Here is a 25476-nt window from a genome sequence, read left to right on the forward strand (position 1 = left end):
TGAATCCTTCCCACAACACCATTTGTGCCAGAAAATATCCTTAAAAATTCAGCAACATTTAAAACAGAAGATACCTCTGTGTTAGAATAAACTGTTAGGCCCTGGCTCTGCAAGCAAGACAGCAGTCTGTCTACATGTCTGACTGTATCTCAGCTACCACTTCCAAACACAGCAGCCACACTTAACAGCTACAGTCATTATACAGAAATTCAGCAATTCATCAATGAGAATACCAATGCTTGACTAGAAATTCAGATCTCCCCTAAAACAAAGCCTGGCAACACAGGAAGGATGCAGATGCCTCTTTTTGTCTTGAAAAGCGTAAATGTTATTCTGAACACAAAATATTGATTGTTTCAAGGAGATTACTGGCCTTCTGTTTGAACACAGCACAAGAACTAGTGAATATGCATTTTGAGAAAGATTTCACTTCTACATTCATTAAGAGCCTTGATATTTAGGTATTTCAGAGGGAAAACTGGGACACAGAGAATCAGGATGACTGATGAGCAGTACTTACAGGAAACATTATTTATACTGCGTGATGCTAAACCAACTTGGTTAAACCCACAGTTTAGCAATGATAGCTGTAATTCTGCGCACACACATCCACACTAAGCACCTGCATTTCCTCATGCAAACACACACACAAACTGGTGTGTACACTCCGGATTAAAAAATCGACAGTCAGCAAACAAAGAATATTAAGCACTATACCTTTGAGTCATAATCTTATAGGCATCTGGCAGATAACAGCGGATATTCTCCATCTGAGCAGGATCAGAGTCACAGATTTTATCATCAGTCCTGCCGTAGTTGGCACTTTCGATCATGATCACATCTGTTCCCGGGCAGCGCAGCTCGATGGGGTAACTCTCGCAGGACAGCTCCCTTCGGACCACAGCCATGGGCACTGGGGCACGGCTGAAAGCTGCAAGGATTAACACAGAAACACAGTCAACACTGGCTCTCCACACTGAGGCTAAAATTAAAAGCGGAATCACGTTCAGCAGAAGGCTTTACCCATATGCTGTGCTGAGATAGTTTCGGTACCATTCAGATAAGAGCTGCAGAAACGGGGTCTGGTTACTGGCTTGCTGGCTGCCCAGAGAAATCACTTCTCCACTCAGTGACTTGATTTTCTCATTTTAAAAACAAGCCATAGATCCCTTTTATACAGGGCTTTAGAAATCCCTTCTTGAAACAGGTAAATAGCAACTATGGCATTGTTATTGTTTCTACTTACCAGGTGAAAAACTAGTTGGCTTTGATATACAAAATTACAGTCCTGTGCTGTACTTGAACAAGCAAAGAAAATTTTATGATAACAAGCTATCCAAGAACCAGGATCCCACCTGCTCAGCAAGATTGCACCTGTCCTACAGCAGATGTAATAACATCTGTATTGCTCCTGGTCCTTTTCTTAGCCCTTAGAAAAAGTGATCCTAATGGCATTTGCTGTAGCCTGCAGCATGCCAGAGGATGGCCTGCAGGTTCTGGCAACCATCCCAAAGTTTAGGCCCTGCAGGGTCCTACTTTCCATGGAAAGGCCAATTTATGGGACACTAGATGATTTAAGTCCAGTCTTAGCTCTGCATTGGATCTGTCTAGATAGTCAAATAGCTGGCAAATACTTGTGAAATTAAAGAGCTCTCAGAAATCTTACCTGTTTTAAAAGAAATCCAGGCTACAGTTTGCAAAAGAAAAAAAAAAAAAAAGAAACACACTTGAGATGCCTTGAAAACAAAGCCCTAAAGTATTAGTAAACAATGCCACTTGACAACAAGCAATTGTATTTCCCATCTTTATAGCCTCTTTGATCCAAAGATCTTAAACAGCTTGACGAACGTGAATATATTAATCCCCAAATATCCACATGAAGTAGCTACACATTGTCTTTCTCAACTCAGCCGCAGAAGGGCTTTGCAGCTTCCAGAAGATCTCATGGGAAAGCCATGGTGATGCTAGGAACCAAATACTTGTTTCCCAGCCTAGCACACCAGTCACAACCTGAAATAAAAGCCAACTCCTTTCCTCCTTTATTCCACAAGAATGAAAGGAACCATAAAGGTTTCCAGATACAGGGATGATGTGCCCTCCAAGCGACATCTGTACACTTCCAACCACAAAACTCAACATACAACCCAAGCCTGTCTCTATGTGAGGGTGAGAGGTTTAAGCCTCCAGTAGATCCATGGCCTATCTGATACCAGGCATCTTTCAACAACTCCCTTTCCTCCTGCCCCCATTATAAAAACACCAAAATACCCTCCCCCAAACCAAAAATACCATCCAATCTTCTGCTGGTTTGCTCCATAAAACTTCCCCATGGTACATGCACACCAAGTTTCCTTATGGAAAATAAGATTATATTGTTGTGTCTCAGAATACCATTTGACTATATCAAGGCTGCCCTGTCTGTTAGGCAGCAATCCAACACACTGACTTCCATGAATCCTTCCATTATTGTCAGCTGTCCCATTTACGTATCACTGGACAGATTCTTAGATTCTGATTTCTGTAAATCAGCAGGGATTACTTTGATATCAGACCCTCCCTGGTGTGCCAGAGCTGTGGACTAATTGCCAAACTCCCAAGACAGACGTGTGCTTATTCTTGAATAATAGCTTGCACAATTAGCACAGCTTTAGGGTTTGGATCACTTGAGATCTCCTCCTTCCCTGAGATTGGAGAAACCGTTCTGCCCTGGGCTCAAATTGCACCATACATTTGTGTAATGCCATAAATTCTCACTGCCACCAGCTGGTCCTGTTACAAGAGAAGGAAAACGAGGAGGACAAGCGTGAACCTCTAAGGTGCACTGCCTCATTCTTACCCTTAGCTTGATACCACTAGTCAAAAAGGTGAGTGGAAGAAGGATGGGACGATGTTAGAGACAACATTTGATAGAAGAGATAAGCCAGCCAGAAAGGCAGAGTCAGCAAAGCTCAGCAATTTTAGCCTGCCCTAAAACAACTTCAAGAGGTATTAAGTTTGCTTACAGCGGTCTGTCCACAGAAGCCTGCAGCAGGCTCTGCTCTGTCAAACACTGGACTCTGTGGCAGAAGGCCAGTGCTGACCAAAAAACTTCTGATGCCAGGATTCTGATTTTGGAAAAGAGCTGTGGTGAGCTCTCCTCTCAAGCCTGTTCTGTGCTAAACCTGAGCAGATTGGTGACATGGGAGGCAGAAGGTTTCTAGCAGCTTTTGGCAGAGTGCTGAGGCCAAGGGCCCTCCCTCCTCCTGCCATGTGCTTAGATGACTCCTCTTAACTGCCAAAAAAATGACAAAATGAGGTTTATAGGCAATATTAGCTGTTTGGAGCTATGGTATTGCCCAGTCCTTGGGCAATTTGGATCATTTTCTCTGGAAGGTTAACACAAGCTATACAAAGGGCAAAGAGAGTTGGTAATACTACTTTACTTTTTACAGTTCTCACTACAGGAAACAAAACTTCTGAGCCACACAATTCAGAAAGTATATTTTTGCTCTTAATTCCTATGTTTTGGGGTGTTTTTTTAGTAAGTATTCTATACCAATTGAACACATGAGGCTGAGGAAAACCCTGCTTAAAATCACAAAAAATTAAATGCCTGAGAATTCACTCATAAAAACCTGGTATAGTTGTCAAACAGCAATACTGTACAAACGCAGCTAACCTTGACTCTTGTGTTATGCTGGAAAAAAGACATTGAGAATGACTAACAGCAATTTACAAAACCATTAAAGACATTTCTCTCCCTCAAATGAGAACACATTTCTAGTGTCATGGGTGTGTCTCCTGTACATGAGACTTTAAAGCATTGATCTACTAAAATTGGATGCATATCAGCTTCAAGGATGCCCCCTAAACACCCCAAATCAAAGCTTCCAAACCCCTTCCTCAAAATAACAGCTCATGTTCTACTATCGAGTAAATAATCTCTGGACAGATGAAAACATTTCTGAATGCAGCTTTAACCTTCCTGGAATTCACCTTTTTGCCTTTCACATAATCACTTGACTGCTTGCTCTAAGAAGGACAGCTTTCACTTACAGACACCTCCCTGTGGTATCATGGAGTCAACATTTACATTTATTTTCTGGATAAAAAGCATAAAAAATTTAACACCCTGGAAAAACTAGAAGCAGCTAAATATTGTAATAGAGCATGCTCTCCTATCATGCTTTCTCCTAAAGCAATAGGCATGTTTTCCATCCTGCCATTGACCACCAAATCATTCCCTTTGCATGGTGTTTTCTCCTACCTCACTATCTGCAATAAATACTCCGAAGGGAGATTAGAGCCCTGGCTGTTTATCTCCTTGTAAACACTTTTTTTGTTGTTGTGCCCCTATATGATAATCTTACTTAATCATTTTTACTGGTTTTCCTGTAAGAAGCAAAGATGTTTTGCTTTTTGCTGCGAAACAAGATACATCAAAGCCCATCTGTGAAATACACAGCACGATTGTATTAATTCATTAATACACTTCTCTCTGAGCAGCTCCCTATCTTCACAGTCTCTCACTGAGTTCCTTATTTAATCTCCTAAATAAGTGACCTAATTGTTGGCTTGAAGTCAAGAGGAGCTGATGGCTGCTCACTACTTTGAAAAACAGGTGTCTTTTTCCAGGATCCTATGTGCAGACAGTCATCTAAATACAGAACTTAAAAAGTGTTTTTCAAATTCTTCAACGTTTAAATGTGTGCCAACTCGAGTTTAAATGTAGCCATTCAGTGGAAAATAATCCTCCTGAGCTTCTGCAGGGCAAAGTGAGAGCAAAGGGTGAAAAGGCAACAGATAATGACAGGATTTTATCTGGGCGATTTAGAACTCCTTTGTCTCTGCTAATTTCAGGAGCTGGAAAATTAAGTAAGTCATCAAAATCTTGTGCTTTTTCTCCCCCTCGCTTTTGACCTCAGAACATAATTGCCTCTTGTCATGCCTGCAGGGCACGGGCTTGTAGTTATCACTGTGTGCTTAATCAAATGCCGAAATAGCCTTTAAATTATGTGTTTCCTTGGCTGCTAGAGACTTGTTGAGCTCTGTTACATTTAGAGGCATGATGGTAGTAGATGTACTTTTAAAAGAAAAGTGTGGGTTGATGCTTTTAATTAGGTTTTATATGCAATTTTCCCAGCAAAATCATGTTCTGGCTCAGAATTTTCAGAGTGAAAATTCAGTGCATATTTAAGGGCCGTGAAACAAAAGCTGGAATTGTAGAGATAATTATTTTCACAAGCCCTGTATATGATTTGGTCTGCCCAGCTAAGTATCTGACTTACTGTTCCCAAGTGCAAACAGAGCATGCTGGGGGAAGAGGTTTCCTAGTAGTTTGGAAGAATGCTTCTGTGTTTGTAATTTTGCAGTATTTAATACTCCCACAGTTCACCTTGGCTCTGTGGGGGAAAAAATCCTAAAGTAACAAGAAAAAAAGTCCCCCTCCTCTTATTCTCAAGCCTACTCAGGTGTGGGTAGGAGTGGAAATCCCTTTCAGTCAATGAGTCAAATGGGCTTTGCAGGGCTCACTCCACATTCTGAAGTGCTTTTCTAAACCAGGGCCCTACTTTTCCCTATTAGGACATAAAGTCTCCTTAGTGCACAAATTGTTTGCATGCAGACATTGCTCAGTATTTCTTCTGTCTCTCTTTTCCTTAATCCAAATTATGCCTGGCCTCTGATCTCAAGAGCAATATTAGTAGAAAGCAAAACCTGGAGTTAAAGATGGTGACAACAAACATTTCTCAAGCATCCAATACCCCTACTTCCCCGTATTTTCAGAAATATTAACAAAGTTCTGACAAGCTTAAGAAAGCTTTTGGTTGGTCCAAAGTTCTCTGAAATCTTATGATTAATATACAAATATGGAAATACCATTCTTTCTCCCCCACTTTCTCTACAGCTGCTGAAAATAAAAAAAAAAAAAAAAAAAAAAAAAAGAAAAACACAAACAATGTCTTTTCTAGAGAGACAGGGTGGAAAAGCCTTTCTTCTACTCTCAGCCTGCAGTGGGGTTAAAGAAAGGTGCATCCAGACAAAGGCTGGTGCCAAGACATTGCAGCAAATGCTTGCAACATTCATATCCAGCTCCCCCGGGGAAGAATGGAAGACTGAAGGCAGCCAGTGTGGCTGAAGAGCTGGAGCCATCAGCAGTGCAAGGCTGGACAGTCCTGGTCCCCATTCCCAGCTCTCCCCTATGTGCCTCAGCTGATTGCTGTCTCATCTATCAAAATGGGAACATGATCCTATCTCCCCCATTAAGCACTCTAAAATCTGCCATGGAAAGGAAGAAGAGAATTAGATGCATCCTCAGAAAGTGATGCATGTGGCTTCAGCTTTGGCTTCCCCACATGAATCAAATACCCACATCCTCCCTAGATTGTCTCGGGCTTTCTTATTTTATAGATAATATCAAAAGCAATTTGCAACTTTCCTTTGGTCACCTTCACCTTGATCCCCCTTAGCCAGCACACAGCCAGCTACGAACAGACTTCACAAACTCAAAGAGCATCTTTTTACATGGTGGGATGGAGTATAAAAAAAAAAAAAAAACAAAAAAACCAAACAAACAGAAGAGAAACAGAAGGCTGGGTAACACCCCAGCCAAGGCAACCAAAGAAAAGCTAAAAACCAGACAATCCTCATAAACTTCCCTGTGCTGTTTATGTGGAGGTTGAGGTCAACTATCCTATGGTTCCATAAATTGCTTACTCTATTATAGCATGCAAGGGGCACCTGCTAGGGATTTGCTCCCAGCTTCTATGAGTGAAAATAGAAGAGATGTTCATCTGTAAGTTTATATCTGATGCCCTCTCCCACAATTAAAAAGGATTCACAGAAGGTTGTAGCAAACATAGAGCAGATTTTCTGTAGGGATTGCCAAAATTCACACACAATCAGTGAATTTTCCAAGGTGACACAACTATGGATACAAGCAGGAGCACAAAAAACTTCAAAATCTACACAAGTCCTAAAATTAGTATCTCTGAAGCAAGCCTCTGTCTCCATGCACAAGCTTCATGGAAAGCACCTTTTATTTCCATGGCAGATCTCTTTCTGCATTTCTAGGCACGCAAGATCTCAAAGCAGGGATGGACAAGCAACTGGCTCTTTCCACCACCCTCTGGATGCCCAAAAAGCCCAGGGACAGCAGCCAGAGGATTAAGCACCAGGCAGCTACATCCTGGGGTAATTCTACTGCTCACTCTTCATACCACCAATACTCCCTCACCTCTTTGCCATGCTGAGCTGATAAATATCCTTATTCTCTCCCCTCACATTCCCAAACCCTTACCCAAGTATGGAGGAGCTTTCCTTATGAGTAAGAAGCATTAGATTATCTTAGAATCTCTCAGTATCTTCTTAGAGAAGAGAAAAAAAACTCATGGGCAAAGAGTACTGTGGAAGATCACTAGAAAAAGACAACCACAGTGAAGTGGATGCATTTGCACCCAGGGGCGAGTGCGCACAAGGGAAATCGGTCATTGCAAAGCCTTGGGAGAGAAGAAAATGAAGTGATAAAAGAACAAAACCACAGAATCAAGATGGTAGCTCTGAGTGGAGGAGTTTGACAGGAGGAGGTGACTGAGGCACTGTGTGAGGACAGCCTGAGCCAGAGAGACCCAAACCAGGCCAGTGGGAGGAAGCAGAGCACCAGCAATACTGCACTTCCTTTCTCCTTCCCCATTCCCACCTCCTGGGACTCAGGGGCTGCTGCCTCATTAGTGAGAGATGGGAAACTCTGAAAACTGCAACAAACTTGCCTTTCAGCAAGGCCCCATCCTCACTTAGCTCCCCCTATCATGGAGAGGCGAACCCCTCTGGAGCTGATCTCTACAGCAGGGCACGGTGTCACCAAGGGCCACCACCCTCCAGGCTGCTGAAGGGGCCGTGCTCTGGGGTAAGAGCACCTGCCAGGCGAGTGCTGTTGGAAGGAAAAGGGATCCTGCTTCTGCTTCCTGCCCAAGACAAACCCTCCTATCTCCAGCCATGGCTCTGCTGCTGGATGTGCATCCATCCAAGCTCTGTGCTTGCTGCACCCCTTCATGAGGCAGGGCAAGTCAGTAACTCACCAAGAAACTAAACCAGCAAGAGGAGAAGGGAAAGGGGGGATTTCTGCTGGGCTGATAGAGTTGAATCAGCTCAGAAAAGGTTAGCTCAGGTCATAGGGAGAAAGCAAAAGATTTTTAGAAGGAAGGGAGGCTGAATTTAGAGTGCTTTTCAAAAAAACATGACAACCTACCTTCAAATCAGAGGTCAGAAGCATAGTCCCAGGCTGAGCTAAATGTCACTTTAATGAATTTAATTAAAGCAGAAGCAACAAGTTGAGAACAACAGACAAATAAAATGTGGCCTCCAAGGGGACGTTGAATGCAAGTACATTAATATTTAGGCCCTATCACAGAAAAAAGCTATTCCCAAGTATCTTTTCCTTTGCAGTGGATCATCTAATTTGTAACGAAAGGCACACATTAAATAAAAATGTTCTTTAAATTTACAGGCTTCTTTCATGTGAATTACCTTTCAAGTGTAGGAAAGCTGTGCACAGACAGGGAAAGTGTCAGAGTTTAAAGGCGTGTACTGTGGTGCTTAATTTCTATAACCAACCCTTATGGTAAACTTGCCCTCCAGCCTAACAGTGACATTATTAAAAAATCTAGCTTTTATATCCTGCGCCATAACATTGAGACATTTGTATTCTCAATAAAAGAAGCATTAGGTTCTGAGCCACAGGGACCAGTCCTTTTTACAGATCCATACACCACAAATTTCACTGGGGTCCTTAGCAATAAAAAACATGCCATGTAGTTCTTACCCAACTCAAAGTTGCAACAGGCACTCAACTGTCTTCAACAAAAACCCAAAAAAACCTCAAAACCAGAGAAGCTTTGACTTTGGCATTGCTGAACAACCTTGGTATCTCACATTTAATACAGCACAAATTAATGTGGTGAAGTAAGAAGATTTGAGTAATAACAGAATTTGCTCCATTTCAAATTACTCCAGTGTAGGTTTTAATTGTAGCCATTAGTAAGGTTAATCTTTAATCTCATATAAAAACCTTTATAAACCACCGTAACAGGTATAATCATAGAGCCAGTTAGATAAATGAACATCAAGGGTTTAGTCTAAGAACATTAAGTAAAAAGAATCTGATCATAATTTTCAGATTTCATATTATATAATAAGTTCATTTAAAATTACAGTTTGTTTTTGTTCCCATTTAAAACACTAGCTGAAATTCCTACCCATTCTAAAATAACACAAAGCTAGAATAGCTTTCCTGCTACCAGCAGAGCTATTTTAGGTTTGCCATTAGAATGGGCTTCAGCAGGATTTAGTGGTGGCCTAGGTGGATATTTCCCAAATGCTCTTTTGCATCTTGTACCCCTGTGAACTGGGAGGTGGCAGCCCTGGGCTACAGGAAGCAGGACAAGGATAACTGCAGCAGGCCAAGACACAAATGTATTCTCAAAAGTTGGAGACAGTCTGCCATTGAAGATGAAACAGAGCCCAAATTTTACTTTTATCTCACCACAGGAGAAAAAAAATGGGGGCAGGAGAAAAAGAGAAGGGGGGAAACCCCAAACATAAAACTGCACCAAAGTAACTAACCGACCCCAAAAAACAAAGAAGTCAGGAAGGGACCAGGTGAACTCAGCCGGTTCAGCAATTCTTTTAAGGCTGTTGAAAATTAAGACAGGTTGGATGTATCTGGAGCTTTGCTGAAGAGCTACAAATAATAGATTCCTACCAAGAAATACCTTCGCAAAGTTAAAGTTTAATTTTGATTTACAGCTCCCTGAAAAGCCTCTGAAGGGGAACATTAAAGCTCTTGTAGAAATATCTGCATTATTACAGAAATGATGAACAGCAGAGCGGAGATTACTTTGTGCTGTTTACAGACTTGTTTATCAGAGCAGTAAATCTATTTTTAAGTTTGTAATGCCTAGAAAGGAGACCTATGTGAAATGTCGAGAACTGTCCAGAGAAAAAGACAGGCAGGCAAAAAAGAATTTCTACCAAAATGTTAGAGCCTGACACTCAAATGTCTCCAGAAAAATCTGGGGCCCCAAATATTTACCATTTAAACCAACTGCTTTACATCAAAGGCCAAAAATGACACCTTTAGTGTTCATTTTACAAGAAGTTTCCCAGACCTCAAAGACTAGCCATCTCAAGGAAGTAATATGGCTAAAGCATAGATCATTAATAACTGATTTTTCTTTGTGTTTTAGCCATCACCGCTCCTTTGAGTCTCTGCCATAAACAGCAACAGGGAATTTGTTCTTTCCACTAGCCATAACTGTGAAAGTTTTATAAAGAACTCTGAGACTACCTTAAGATCCTGACTTCTCAGAATTACATTCCATTATTTTTTTAATATATATGCACTTCTTAAATTTTCAGAAAAGCATGGTGCATATGAAACAGGCAAAATGGCAAGTGTAGTTTTTCTACACGGTAAAGTGACATTTGGGGGTCCCTACTGCATTTTTAAAAACCAATGCGTGCTTCTTAGTGTAGATTATCTGTGAGTAATCTATAAAGAAAACCTGGTCCCCAGATGCTGGGTGAGGTTTTCCATAGCACGCCATAGATGAGCTCCATGCCAGGAACACTGGCATGAGATCCAAGATCCTTTTTTTGCTGATACACTAACAAGAATTACAAGTAGGCTGTGCCAAGCCATTCTTTGCAGTCCTCTGAATCATGACTCCCCAAACTCTATGTTTACTCCCCCTCCTCCTTTGACCTCAAAATATCAAGGATTTCACCTTGAAGTTACTAGCAGCTTCAAAGAGCTTTTCAGAAGCATTCACGTTCATCTGAACAGTGGCCAACTTTATTTACTTTCCCTCAATCTTAAAAATAAAGAACAGTAGGAGAATTAGATTTGGGGAATGAACTGAAACATGCACACTTGCTCCAGGTAAAAAAAATACCTGAAGTAAAAGCAGATTTTCAAGGAATTCACATATTTTTGTCCATAGAATCTCTTTCTCCTCAGTAGAAAATAGCAAAACATTAAACTAATTAATTACCTCCAGAAAATGGTTCACCTTCTAGGAAACACAACTATAATCTTGAATGATGAAGTTTCCTATCGTGCCCACCTGCTCACAGCAAGCACTATCCTTATTTTCCCCACCTAACAGAACCTGTGCAAATATTGCTCCAGAAAGCCTGTACAGCTAGATATGGGTGTGTGCTGATATAATACTTACATGCACACAATACTGCCCCATCTCAAGGTGACTCACCTAAAAATAATTTTTAAAAAATCTGAAATAATGCTCAGCTGTAGGCTCCCAGAAATGCCCTGGACATATCAACTGCTCCCAGAAAAGTCATGTGAACAGCTGAGAGCTTCTGGGCTTTGTAGTAGGGAGGGGATGCTACCCTGTGGTACCACCAGGACTCTCACTGCAGATTGGGGCAGCCAGGGCACAACAGTGTGGCCAAACTCACCTTACTACATTTTTATCTGCAATAAAACACTTTGAATCCTGCCCTCCCACACCCCACCAGCTGTGGAGATGTCCCAGGATACAAGTTTCTATTCATTTTCCACTCCAGCCCTCAAAGTGGTTCACAACAGCCTAATAAGCATTTTAAAGAGCAGCAATAACAAGTGTGAGTAGTCACAGAGACATTGTGCTCAGTTAAAAAAAAACCAAACAACAAAACACCAGCCTCATACTGGTTGAAAGCCAGCCCTGCTTTATGGAAGCCTCTAAAGCACTGAATATCATGATTCATCACCTGTTCTATGGGAAACTGTAGGGCTCCTGCAGACACCCACGTGCAGGGCTGAACAAAATGAGGGTCTGTGCCCCAAAGGACACTTTAAAGAGAAGAAGAAATGTGTGCAAGTTAGGAACAGGAGCTACAGTGACACACAAAAGGATAGTCATGCAGCATGAATAACAAACAGGTGCAGATGCTACACTTGAGGGCACAATGCTCACCAGTTCAATGAAAATATGGCTGAAAAAAAAATTATCTAAGTTGCTTCAGGAGAAAACCACTGCAAACAACTGTGATGGATGGAAGACTCTTTCTTTCTTAGCCTTTTTTTTTTTAACACAATCACTAGACTTGTTTCAAATTGTCCTCCTTCAAGAGGTAGATGAAAGAAGTAAATCTTTTGGTGATCTCTCTGGCAGCAAAAACCAGGATATGTTTGCCCAGTCTAATCAGAGAGAGAGAGTGGGCCCAAAGGCAAAGAAATATTTTTGACAAAATAACCTGATGAAAGAGTCCATTCCTCCTTACCCTATAAATAAGGCATCAAAGAGAGGAGGACTTTTTTCAAGCCCCAGCACTGCTGTGACACCAGAGGATGCTCATCAGAAGGGCACAGAAAGGGGTCTTGGAAAACCAAGCACTTGCTTAGCACTTGGTAAATTCCCTGCGCTATTTGCCTCTAAAGGGTTTTGAAGGATTCTTTCAAGTTGAAAAAAAAAAAAGCATCAGAGAAAGGTTTCCAGAAAACTTTCTGGGAGATTATTAATTAAATTTCTAATGTAATTATGTTGCAGTACATTTAAGTGCACTTTCTAAATAGAAACTGACTTATAGCTAACAAAGGATCCATTTCAAGCACTTTTTCTTCCATCTATAATATCCATTTCCTTTTGTACCTGTTTCAAGCATTGTTCTTCTAGAGTTATTTATACTTCACATCTAGAATTTTCTGCTTTTTCTAAGAATAAAATTGTTACATATTTCCATCACCTTGTGCTCCCTTTTCATATTTGAGGAAAGAATTCTGCTGCCACTGTCCCTCCAAGGGAATTTTTAGAGCGCAAGGAAAATTCTTCATAAAATAAATCAGATTTTGCTACTTGCCCTCCATTATTCTATAGTAAAGGCCCCCAAACTGTAGGGTAAAAAAAAAAAAAAAAAAAAAAAAAAACAACAGTTTTTCAAGGGCTAACAACCTGGGCAAAATACAAAAGGTCACTAAACAAGTTTATTGCTGAGCCAATCTTTTTGACGCACTGTAATATTAGCCCTTATCGATTGTGTTGATCACAGACAAAAAAAAACCCAAACAAACAAAAACCCAACCAAAACCACAAAGAAACAAAAAATTACTCCCATAAAAAACCAACAACAAACAAAACCAAAACCACCAACATCAACAAACACACAGATGTCTATGAGCAAATAACCGCAAACCAATTTTACTTGGTAAGAAAAAAAGATGACAGTCCTGACTTGTAACACAAATATTTGAGTGTTTTAGCCAGGATGGCTCCTCATCAGTTAAAATATTTCGCACAAAATTAAACAGAAAGGAAGATTTAAGATTAAAAATGCAGACAGTAAACTGAGAAGTCTGTTTCCACATGACAAAAACCTCAACTCTGCAATCATGAGAAATGGCTTCTTTTGTTAAGTAGTCTACTCTCACTTACAAAAATTAATTAAAAAAAACTGCAGCAGTGTAGTTAACAAGTACAAATTACAGTTTGGAAACACAAACATGCAGCGCTAAAAGCTCAAAATACAAACTAAATAACTGTAGACCATAAAACTAAAAAAAAATATGCTTGCATAATTTTTAAAGAAGCATCAGTATTTTTAAACTAGTACGGTTTATGGGTCAAAGACAACCAGCTATCAAGCACAAACTGAACTCCCTACAAATATTTAGTAACTCTCTCCAATCTGTATTTACAAAGAGCCAAATAGAATTATTCATCATTCACAGTGATAAAAAGAGATGCTTTCTGTTCTAGCAGATATTTGGAAAATAATAGCAAAACACCCAATATATTCACTCCGAAGAATGGGAGTTTGCAAGAAACCCACAACTCTCTTAGGAATCCCCCTGCTGTTTTTAGCATGATTTTGGGCACTGGCACTTTGCTACTAACAAGATTTAAAAAAAAAAAACAAAAAACGCACGAAACGAACAACAGAACCTAAGTCCACTTGCATACAGGAAAAATGCTTTAGCTGCTGCTTCACAAAAACTAATGTAAATGTGGAACTGTCATCTCAACCAAAGCATTTCTGGAAGTTCAGCAAGAACCTCATCAGTCCAGAATCATTCAACATACTTCTCGATGATCTGAGAGAAAATAAACTCAGAGCTTGCCAAATTTGCAGTCAGTGCAAAACTGATGAAATGTTAAGTAACGACACAGACCTTGTCAGTTTTGCAGATTGATCTACACACTACCTAAGCAGACCACGCTTGAACACAGACAAATCCAAGTCCATGTAAGAATACAAGAAGTGCTCATTATGTGAGACCACAGACTTGCGAGCAGTCACTCTGAAAAGGAGACTGTTTCCATAACTGATAACAATTTGAACAACATGCAGCAGCTCAAAGGGCAGACACGATCTCTGCAAGTATGAGGAGGTGAATAATAAGTAGAAGTGGGAAGGTGAAATTGCCCTGCATATGGCGTTAATGAGACCATTCATTCTTGGAAAATGCACACATTGCGGTACCCTACACTTCAGAGGGTTTGTCAGACACTTTGAAAGGGTTTGCAAAAGAACTTAAAAAAAAAATCAAGTAAAGCCTGGAAAGCCAGTCCAACAAGTGAGCCACCAAAATGACTTAGCCTGTTTAAATGGTCTAAAAGACTATTCTGGTCTGCAGGTAGCTACCAAGAGAAGATTTTTCTTTTTAATCTAGCAGAAAAAGGCAAGCAAGATCCAATATCTGGAAGCTGAAGTCTGATACATGGAGATAGAAATAAGGTAATATTTTAACCATGTCAGCAATTTACCATGAAACAGTTTACTTATATATATGATTTGTTCCTTATCAGCTGAAGTATCTAAACAATGACTGAGTATTTTTCTGGAACACACCAATGCCTGATTCACAAATTACTGGGTGAGATCTCTACTGTGCAAACAGTCTGGCTTGTTGATCATAGGAGTTCCATTGTATTTTAAGGATCTATGTAGATTTGGGAGGAAGGGGGCATTTAGCTGCATGGCACTCACTGAATTTATTAACTTAGAGTAAAAAAAATAAAAGAAAACCCAAAAAAGACCCCACACTAAAAAATTCAACAACAACCCCCCAAAAAAACCCTAAACAAGCAACACAAAACCTCCAGTAAGCTCTCATACAGAGCTGCTGAGCTTATCCACAATGAGAAGGTTTGTATACTGCCTTTAGTGGTTGTAAATAGAAAAAATAAACGTTTCAGGATGGCTTCTTTGAATGCCCAGGAATAATAAATGGCAAGGAGGAGGAAGGGAATTGCTTAACGCAAACCAACAGATGGGATTTTCAATCAGAGGCTTACTTTGTTTTCATAATGAACCATAATCTGTGAAATCTAAAACATTTTTTATTTGCTGCAGTGAGACAAAGACTGCAGTAATGGCATGTGAATTATTTTCTCCACCCTTCGTCCTTACAGAAGGTAACAATGCAGATGGCACTGGACCAGGAAAAATCAGCCAAAGTTTAGAAGGATGGATGAAAGTGTAGGTATGGTACTATGTGTTTAGTAGGTTTGTCTGTCTTGGGGTTTTTTGGTTTTGTTTTCCTTTAATTCAGCCTTCCACTATTGCTATCTAATAAATTTGTGTAATTCTGTAAAGGATATTAACTGGCCTCTCAGTGTTATTAGCTAGTGTACACCATACACGTTAAATCAACATCAGAGACATGCAGGGGCTCGGTGTGATGTTCCTGGCATGGGTCAGGGGCATTATTCCCTAAATCCTACTTCTCAGTCATGGTGCTGCAGGTGCTCCCTGCCCTGGCATTGTCCCCTGAGTCGTCTCTGGCTGTGCAGCCCCTGGTGCCAGCTGTGGGAGATGCAGAGAGCCAGCAGCACTGCAGAGAAGCAAGGTCTGTGTTCTGCTGGCAGCTCTGTCCCTGACAGTCAGGCAAATCAGCATATATATATATATATACACACACACACACACACATCATTCCCATATTATATCCGGTTACATTATACATTTTACCACAAAACGGACAGGTAAGCAATTCAATGTTAAGGCACCAAGCCAAGAAAAAGTTAAGGTACCTGGAAGCCTGGAGCTGCAAATAGTGGCTGCCACATATATTGCTTATTATTTTGCTGAAATCCAAGATTTAAGTTTCAGAAACATTAGACATCTACTTGTGGCTTCTCAGCACACTTATATTCCCATAACACTTTGCAATATAAAATAGTGACTTCTATTCATACATAGTTCCCCATGTTATCAAGTCCATCTTCATATTAAAAATAAATGAATTTAAAATGTAAGCAGCTACATATATAAGCATTCTGCTTCAAAGTCATACTTCATCTTTAAATAGTAGCAATCAATACATACACTATATAACCTAAACAAATTTCTATTATGAATTCCTAATGGATGCATGCTTTGGTCATTTTTATTACTAATATATTATTGATTTACAGAATACATTACCACCTTAGGCATTGGGATTTGCTGAAGTCCTTACATTGTGTTTGTAGTTTTAGTCAAAATACGAGCCAGAAGTCAATACCCTATTTACCACCAGCACAGCCCCACTACAGAGTTAGATATTTAATTATGGTCTGACTCTCACAGTGGAATCATAGGTCTTACACTGGCACACATAAGTCATAGTTATTAACGTAAAATTATCCATGAGGCCTGCCCACCTGTCTTTCACTCTATTGCCAAAACACTTTGGGAGTCACAATTTGGACAAAATTTGCGAAAACACTGGCAGCCTAACCTTGCAGATCCCTTGCAGGGCAGAGTTTCTGTGAAATCAAAGCACCCACTTGGGCTCTTTTGCTCTGAATCAATGAACAGTTTCTCTTTGTTGCCATTCACATCAGGGAGCAGTGATTGACTCCTGCAGTTGCCCAGGAGAAAGGAAGCAAACAGCTTTCTTTGATATGAATACTAATAGCAGCAGACAGGGAGAAGACAGCATGCCAATCAGCCCCGCCACTACCTCCGTACACAGGCTGCAGATAACACGTCAGCTGCTACTCCAGGAGGCTTCAGAAGAAGCCTGGAATGAGATGGGCGCATCATAATATTGTTACAGAAATCAAATCCAAAGTGTTTGTTTACTGCTACAGGCAGAAATGAGGAGGGGAAAAAGGCTTTTGGGTTATGGTTACTTTGGTGAAACCACACCACATCACTGGCTTGCAGATCCACATCACACAAGTGCAACATAACACATCACACGTGTCCTGCAAGAATATTATCACACCTTGGGCAAGTCAGGCTTTCTGTCAAAAGCCAAGCACAGAAATGGCAGAGATGCAGTATCACAAGCATCGCTGTTTTTTCAGCTGCTCAATGACACAACTCTCCTGTAATCTCTAAGTAAGTTACTTCGAGGGAAAATCCAAAGTAACATATTGCTTTTCTGGTTTTAATATCTTTTAAGAGATGGATCAGAAGCCATCCCTTGAGGAGAATAGTCTACAAGGAGGGAACCCTGCTTCTCTCAGTTTCCTCTTTGTCTTTATTTTGTTTTGTTTTCAAACTGATGCATGTGAGGACAAAGGAATAAAATACATACAGAGTATGAGTGCTTTACACCCTTTGCAGAAGAACAAACAACTGCAACAGAGACAACAGTAATCAAAAACACGCCTGAGAAAATAACAGCTGCAAAAAGCAAAAGTCATATCAATTGCTTAGGCCTCTCTGCACACAGAAGTTAAGTGAGGTGAAGCGAAAAAGTTTAATTCACTGAGCTGACTAGAATTAAACAAATGAGCCATCCAAAACGTGGAAGATCAGCTCCTGAAAACCTGCCTATAATGCACCTTGTCACACCAACTTTAAACTGCTTTTTCACCCACTGTGCCATTCCTTACCTAAAGGCAAGGTGCTCACCCCCTCCTCTTCCATTTCTTTCTCACACAGGGATTCCAGCACATGCCTTGCAGGGGACACCAAACACCAGCCAAATTTAGAAACTACCTCAGTCTTTGCCTTTGCTCCAAAACCAAAGGGGACAGGAAAGCTTCAGCAGTGTGTTGAGAGGTCCCTGAACACAACACATCCATGAGGGGAAAACATCACATCAGTCTTCCCTGCCTTGTCACCACCCATCCATATCTCTCACTGCAGTTATATCTTTGAAGACCAGCCACAGAACTATGCAAGAAGCCAGCCTAGCAGACACAAAGCCTGACAGATTCAGAACACACCCAGCAGAGGCTCTTCCAGACTAGGGTGGGACTCTTGAGAGACAGGACTAATTTTTAAAAAAAATCACATCTGTAGAGCAGTACAGGAAAAAGCTTCCAAAGGCTCTGCTGACAGACATGAGACATTTTATGAGCAGCCTTTTCTGCTTCCACCCTTATTCACCAGTGGCAACAAGAAAACAGGATCAAATATAAAATTATTCTGATGCCTGCTGATGAATCTGTCACACATGGAGACAGTTCTGGAAATTATCCTTGCTTCACCTCCTCCTAGCATGGCTTGTGTCCAGGACCCCTAGGTTATAGAGCAATTGCCATTTTGTGAATGTTTACTGCATCACCATCCCTTTCAACACATGCATGCAAAGCATGGTGAACCTGGTAAATACTGAGAGCTTATTTTATTTCTATGTATCTTGTGCCAGGCAAGGACATGACAAAACATCATGTTTCTAAAATTAAACCTTATTTATTAGCAGAATGAAAAAAAGAGGTGCTACAATTCTACTGAACTTCAAAGCCACAGGCAGGAGTTTGTGGCAGTTGTTTAAATCAAATGTATTATTTATCCAGATTCACACTGAACAAAGAAATATGTAAGGCACACCAGAACTGGAAAGCAACATTTAAACAATATCTCCCCTTCTCATTTTTAAACACACAGCCAACACTGTCTCCATTGAAATATCTTCCAAACAAAACAAATTCCTTACAAAGATTTTTTTTTAATTTCTTTAAATGCAATTTAAAACAGCTATGCAAAATAAATAAACAAAGAGAACCTACAGGAAACCTTTCATTCCAGCCCAACGAAAAAGCTTAGTTGAATCCCACACAGTGGTTTGGGAGGGCTTTGGGGTTTTGTTTTGTTTCCTTTCCCCCACTTTAATTGTTTCAGGAAGGGTACAGAGCAGAGAGACAGGAAATGAGGAGGCTGGAGGCTATCAGTAGTGGAGAGCTTGGCTTTGTTGGGTAAGCCTGCCCTTACTCTCATGGTGCCACCTCTAGGAATGCATAGACCTTGGTACAGCCCTTCCCAGTGACCCTTTCTGGCAGCATCTTTGTGCTCCTGCTGTATGAATGCCATGTCCCCACCATAGGTGAGGACATTCAGACACATCACAGTACTCCTCAAGTCAGGAAGCTGAGGGACTCATCCAGGTCAGCTTGGCTGGTTTAGTCACAAGTTAAGCAGCTGTATTTTCTACTTAGCAACAATAACAGCTCCTTTTCTGCATCTTCCTTAATGGCCTTGGACTGGATGAACTCCTCAGGTAGCTAAAAGGCTCTCTTGATGCTGTCAGCCACACACCAAGAATGGGGCAGTTTCAAAGATTGTGAATGATTTCTCCACCAGCAGCGCTTTATCATTCAGAAGCCACACAGAAGCATGGATGGAGGGAGCAGGAGACAAGGCCGAGACAAGAGGTTTCTTTTTATTTTTATCCTTACATTGCCCTGTAGACACTCAAATCCTTCAGTTGCATTCTCACATTACATTCAAATACTGGACAGGGCCCAGATATCTGTTCTGCCCCCCTGCTCCAGGGCTGTCCTAGGATTACACCCATGCCCTGCCACAAGTGGTATTGCTGTGTGTCAGCTGCATGAACCTCCAGGCAAAAACCTCTCCACTTGCATGGGCCTGGTATCACAACACACTTGCATTTGCCTGCAAGGCACAGAATGATTGCACTGTATCTCACCAAGGCTTGGTCAGATTTCCCTAGGCTTGTATTTTCCACTTATCAGCGTGGCTGGGATTATACAGCAGCTGGCCTGGCAATCCAGAGCAAACTGAACAGGCTGTTGACTCAGGGCATAGCTGTAAAATATGGCAGTGAAATGTCTGGCAACCTCCTCTAGCACCACACACACAGGGGAAGTAGGTCCCTACCTCCTGCCCTCTGGGCTCCTGCAGCCCGGGTCTGCTTCTGCACAAGGTTTTCAGCCCTTCACTGGGTGTTTGAGTCAGCTTTCTCTCCACCCTCCCTCCTGCTAACCTGCATGCGCGATGTGGATTCAGTGCTAGAAAGCCTTTAATGTCTCCAGAAATTATGTGCCAGAGTGAGAATTGTCACCTCTCTGAAGGAGTCAAGGCAGCCTTCTCACAAACTTTGGCTCTGGGCAACAGGAGCCGGGCATGGGTATAATCCTATGACAAAAATACAAACCCCAGGCAGCCTTGGGCACTGTTTCCAGCAACAGCTTCCCTGTCCTACCTTCAGCGTCACCATTCTCCCAAAAGCTGAGAAGGAAATTTTACACCTGTTTTCTTATCTTTATCCCCCACGCTGGTCTGTGCACAAACTCACATCCACCTTTCTCTATCACCCTGCTCTTGCAAGGGAATTTCGTTCAAAATTAAAGGAATTTTGTGCTTTTGAGATCTTGCATACAGCTCTGTAATTCAGTTTGATGGTGAGAATGGTGTTCTTTTACTTCTCCTTTTTATCACACTCTCGCTTGATGTACAACAATTCTGCTTTGAGCAGGAAGTTGGACTAGAGATTCCAGAGGTCTCTTCAAACCAGCATGGATGTAATTCTTGCCCCTTGTGCATCTCCCTGGCACCACCACACCTTATGCTTCTTTTTCTCAATCACAGCCCAAACCCAACAGCTACTTCAGGAACAGAATTAGTAAAGGTAAAGCTACAACTCCATCACACACCCAGGCTATTTCCACAGGCTGCCTTTCTCTTGCTTCTCTCCTCCTCCTAGCAGGGAGGTTGCTATGGAGATTTCTTAAGAAACAAAGAGAAAAAGGGATACAAGAAACACAAAGCATGGAGAAGGGCATGGAAGAGAAAACAGATGTATCTTTTGTGTTAATAAATCCATTTCCCCCAAACCTTTACCTGAGGGTACACTGATGAAGAGACCAGACCCTAAAACATTCCTGCTCTGCATCACATCTCCCATCACATTGCATAGGGACTTTGCAGTGGTGGCAGCCCCTGTGAATGGCACCCCAGCAACACAGGATGCTGAAGCAGAGTTATACTCATGTGTGCCACAATACAAAGCAGTTACAACCAGCAGTCAGAAAGGACCTTAAGACCTTTTTCCTCCCTTTTAGAGCTGTTGAGAATTCTTTAAGTGATCACTACAGGCTTTCAACACTTCCTCCAAGATGCCCATGTGGCTCTCAAACCAAAAGAGAAGTGTGGGCAAGACAGAGGAGAGCACACAAGTCAAGGAAAGTGAAGAAAGAATAAAGAAAAAAAGAATTCTGAAAATACAGCAGCAAATAACATCCACTCCATTCATAGCAGTACTCAAGGTTGTTCAATGATCCTGCCAGCATTTATCACCAATATGCTAAGAGGATGAAGAGAAGCAAGGTCTAAAAGAGATCAGAAAACAGCTATTTGTAACTATACTGATTGCTTCAGTTTTTCCAGATTATGCCTTGCTTTAGTTTCCTCAAAGCAAATGCTAGAGCATGGTTGTTGTTTGGTGTTTTCTGAACAGGCTGGTTCAGAAATTCTGAACTTCTCTGGTTATTGACCTTGTTATCTTATTTCCATCATACATGCTGATAGGACTATGTAAGGATCTTAACTAGAGCCTGAAGATAAATGCAGTGCCCAGTCAAGGCTATTTTACACACTTATGCAGGCTCAGTTCCCACAGTGCTGGGGCACATCTCAGGTTGTTCTGCCTGCCATGCAATGAAAGACAGCTCAGTGCTCCTGTCCTCACCCTATAAACCATGGTCTGAAGGGATTATAGGCCAGCTCCCCAAGGAGTAGTCAGAAGAACCAGCATGACCTTTGGTTCAAGGACTGACATGGGACTTCAGCCAACACCCAATACTCACTCTGGTGCTGCATCTTCCCTACAAGCCGCAGTTCAGAACCTCTGGTTCCCTCACTGCTGCCATAGCAGTACACTGGCACCTTGGTCCCACTCTTCTGACATCTCAGGGGGCTTCTTGACACACAGAAAAGAGCCCAAGCATTTCATCACTGGTCATATGGCAAGTCAGTGCAAAAAGCAGGATCCCCAGCTTAGCTGTTTTCACCAGCTGAGAGAGCTGGAAATGTTGGGGGGAAGAAAGTGACTGCTCTGTCTCTCCCCTTGCCCCCCTGACAGCCCTCAGGACTGGTCAGAGTGCACAGAGGCAGCATCCTGCTGCAAGGTGTGCAGGTAAAGGAGCCCACAGGCACAAAGCCCCATTATTAAGCAGCAAGTTCAACTTGGAAAAGACATCAGAGAGAAAGAGAGAGCTTTGACATGCCTAGCATTGGTAATAGTATGAAGAAGGTCAGCAAGTAATAGGAAATAATTATTCAGTACTCCTCCTAATACCACAAATGAGGGAAGTCAATGAACTACTTGCAGATACAAGGGTCAAAAATGAGCACAGTGATGTATTCTTGCACACAACCTATAGTGTCTTTGGGAACTCACTGTAGCAGGATGGTGTAGAAGCCAGAGACATTCAAAAAGAACTAGAAAAATTCCCATGGCACAAGGTGCATGAGTAGCTTTAACCTGACAGTCCAGATGTTATCTCCAGATTAGGAAGTCTTTACATCACAAGATCACAAACATGCAACTGTTCTCATACTACTTTTCCCTTCACCACATCTGTTGCTAATTACTGCTGGAGACAATACACTGGGTCAGCAAGTCTTCAGCCTGACCCAATAATTTCTCTAAGGATGTTCTCACTGCTTGGAACAGAAGAGTAAGGTGTCTCCTATCATCTCCTGAACAAAAATGAATGATTTTGAGAAAGAAGGGGAAATTAGAGCTAATTAACCTAAGCTAACTTTTACCCATCTATTGTGCAGGGGGAAAAAAAGGAAAAGGGAGAAGAACATGTGCTGTTGTTGTCTCCCCTGCACCATATTGCTCCATTAAGAAAGATATCATTACAGCAGTGTAAAAAGTTATTTCCTGAAAAAACAGATTTGCAAAGATTCCACTGGCCTCCCACACTTTCCCTGAACTCTGTGCTAAAACTCCTGTTGAGTTCAATGATAGCCCTGAAGGGAGGTAGTAATGACAGCAGAGGAGAACACATCCCACATGCCAATCCCTCAACTAAAGCTGAAAATCACTAAGGAAAATATTCAGCAGGAACCCTACACACACTGTCTGCCTCTATCACTAATACCTAATGATTCAAGCAGAACAAACAGCTCTGGTTGCTGTTTGTTCACACCAAAGCCAAGTACAATCACAGGAGTACAGCATGGCTTGCCATCCACCCAAAATCACTGGGAACAGGGGCAGGCTGAAGACCTCAGCTCCAGAATATCCTCAGACTCTGCTGTGGCATAGCTAGTCTTGTTATATATAGGAGTATATATATATATATATAGTTGTATAATATTGTTACACACAGGTCTGTATTTCTTCATCCCACCAAGTCAGCACCCTTCAAGTCAAGGAAAAGAGACTTGGCTAACAATTACCTTCCTAACTGTTTAGTAAGAATAGTAACAGAGCAAAAGAAAGAAAACTTATCAGTACAGAAGAAGCTGCAGTTTCAGCTCAGCCCAGACTAGACACCACAGGAGTCCAGTACACTCAGTATATACACTTTGCTAAGCACTCCTACAGGTGCTGGGTGCACACAGCAATGGGCAAAGCCCAGTTAATCCAAAGTCTGTATTCAGATCTCAAGATATCCCACCACAACAGAAGAACCAATCCCTATGAAAGTGGGCTCTTGCTCTGCTTCCCAGTCACCAAATTATCTTTCCCAATCCACACCCTGCTTCCAGCCCTGCAGTAACCAACAACTTCTAAACCTCTTCCTTCCTGTATGTGGATCAGCACTTTAGGGGTTAATTATAAAATAAATATGGATAAAATCCCATCTATCCCACACCCAGGCAGATGGTGCAGCTGTCAAGCAGCTCTGTCACTGCATAAGAAGAATTGTGCTACGGGCCCTACTGTAAGCTCTCAGCAAAGTTACACTGTAACAGTCAAATTAATTTCCAGACTTCATTTTCTTCTTGCCATTTCAAATTACCATTAAAAAAAAAAAGAGACAATATTTCTGGAATATAATAAAACACTTTCCCATGATCTTTAGCACAGTTCTATTAATACACATCACTAAGCTTTTACAGCTTCTCCCAGCACGCCTCATGTGAGATCCACACAATGATTCAGGAATGGTTTGCCCTCACTTCCTCATAGGTACCATAGGCACTTTTCCACCACATTTTAACCAAATCTGCAGGTTGCATAAAACTAACAAGATGTTACTTTACAGTGCCATTCAAGATTTGTCTACTAGAAAAGGGGAAAGAAGCTTACAGAGTGGCACAGATGTGTAATGCCATTTTATGTGTTTCAAATATTTATAAATATATACACACAATGAAAATAAAGACCTGTAGTGAAATACAAGAGCAGCCTAGACAGTCACAATAACAATCAATTTCAGAAAGTAGCTAAAAAAGTCCTCAAATAACAAAGTCAATTCAGAACCATCAGAGGAAGAAAATCACTGAAACAATTATTTTCATTCACAATAAACAAGTCAGCCAAAGAAACCTCAGAAGAGTCACTCTGCTTAGCAGAAGCTGCTGAAATCAAGTGATGCACATCAGCATTCAGCTGAAAATAATATCTAGGCCTGAATAACTGGTTACTTCATTAAACTTTCTTCCTATATCCTACCATAAAGAAAATGGGAATTGCAGGTTTCAGGCTGCTTGAAGTTTCTGAATAATTGTATTTTAGGGCACTGAAAAATATGTACTCTCTAAAAAATAACAAATATTATCTCTGAAATTCAGTGCAGGGAATGGAAATACAGATACTAAAAAAAAATCACAAAAGATAAAGCAAGAGAACTGCTACCTTCCAGCCTGGTCCAGGACAGCATTACCTAGTCCAGGCATCCCAAATGATCAGACCACTTATGCCCATATCTCCTTTCAAGCAGTGAAGTTTAGATGAACACCTCACTCCTCCTCTGCAGGACAAGCACTCAGAAGCGGGCTGAGGACAAAGTGACTCGCTCAGGGGCTAAAATTGTATCCAAGAAGAAGTCAACCAAAGTGAGAAGTGAACATCTGTATGCGTGCTGCTGCTCCCCAGGCCCGGCGGCACACAGGGGTAGCCCCAAGGCTGACAAGAAGTCACAGGCGGCTGTCAGAGACCACTCTGAACAGCTGGAGAGCCCAGCATGAGCTGAAACCCCAGCATGAGCTGAAACCCCATCAGCTGCAGGAGCAACTCGTTTTTTGGGATAGCCACTGCTGCCTGGCTTTGAAGTCCCCACCCAGAAGAGGAACCAGTGACCAAGGGCTGGAGGAAATCAGCCTTCCCTTATATTTTTACCTGCAAATGAGAGA

General features: G+C 41.5%; 1 protein-coding gene across 14 annotated transcripts in view; it reads right to left on the reverse strand.

Annotated features, from left to right (window-relative positions):
* The window catches only part of ADGRL3 (adhesion G protein-coupled receptor L3), a 489715-nt gene that overhangs the window by 261546 nt on the left and 202693 nt on the right, over window positions 1–25476 (reverse strand). For 13 of the 14 annotated variants that reach the window (XM_030948024.1, XM_030948022.1, XM_030948019.1 and 10 more), the window contains 2 exons: window positions 1667–1687; window positions 718–931 (listed from right to left, as the gene is read on the reverse strand). In XM_030948024.1, coding sequence (XP_030803884.1) covers window positions 718–931; window positions 1667–1687 — 235 coding nt within the window. The remainder of the gene's footprint in view (window positions 1–717; window positions 932–1666; window positions 1688–25476) is intronic. The other variant, XM_030948015.1, reaches the window with a different exon arrangement.

Source organism: Camarhynchus parvulus, chromosome 4 (assembly GCF_901933205.1).
Source record: "Camarhynchus parvulus chromosome 4, STF_HiC, whole genome shotgun sequence".
Lineage (NCBI taxonomy): Eukaryota > Metazoa > Chordata > Aves > Passeriformes > Thraupidae > Camarhynchus > Camarhynchus parvulus.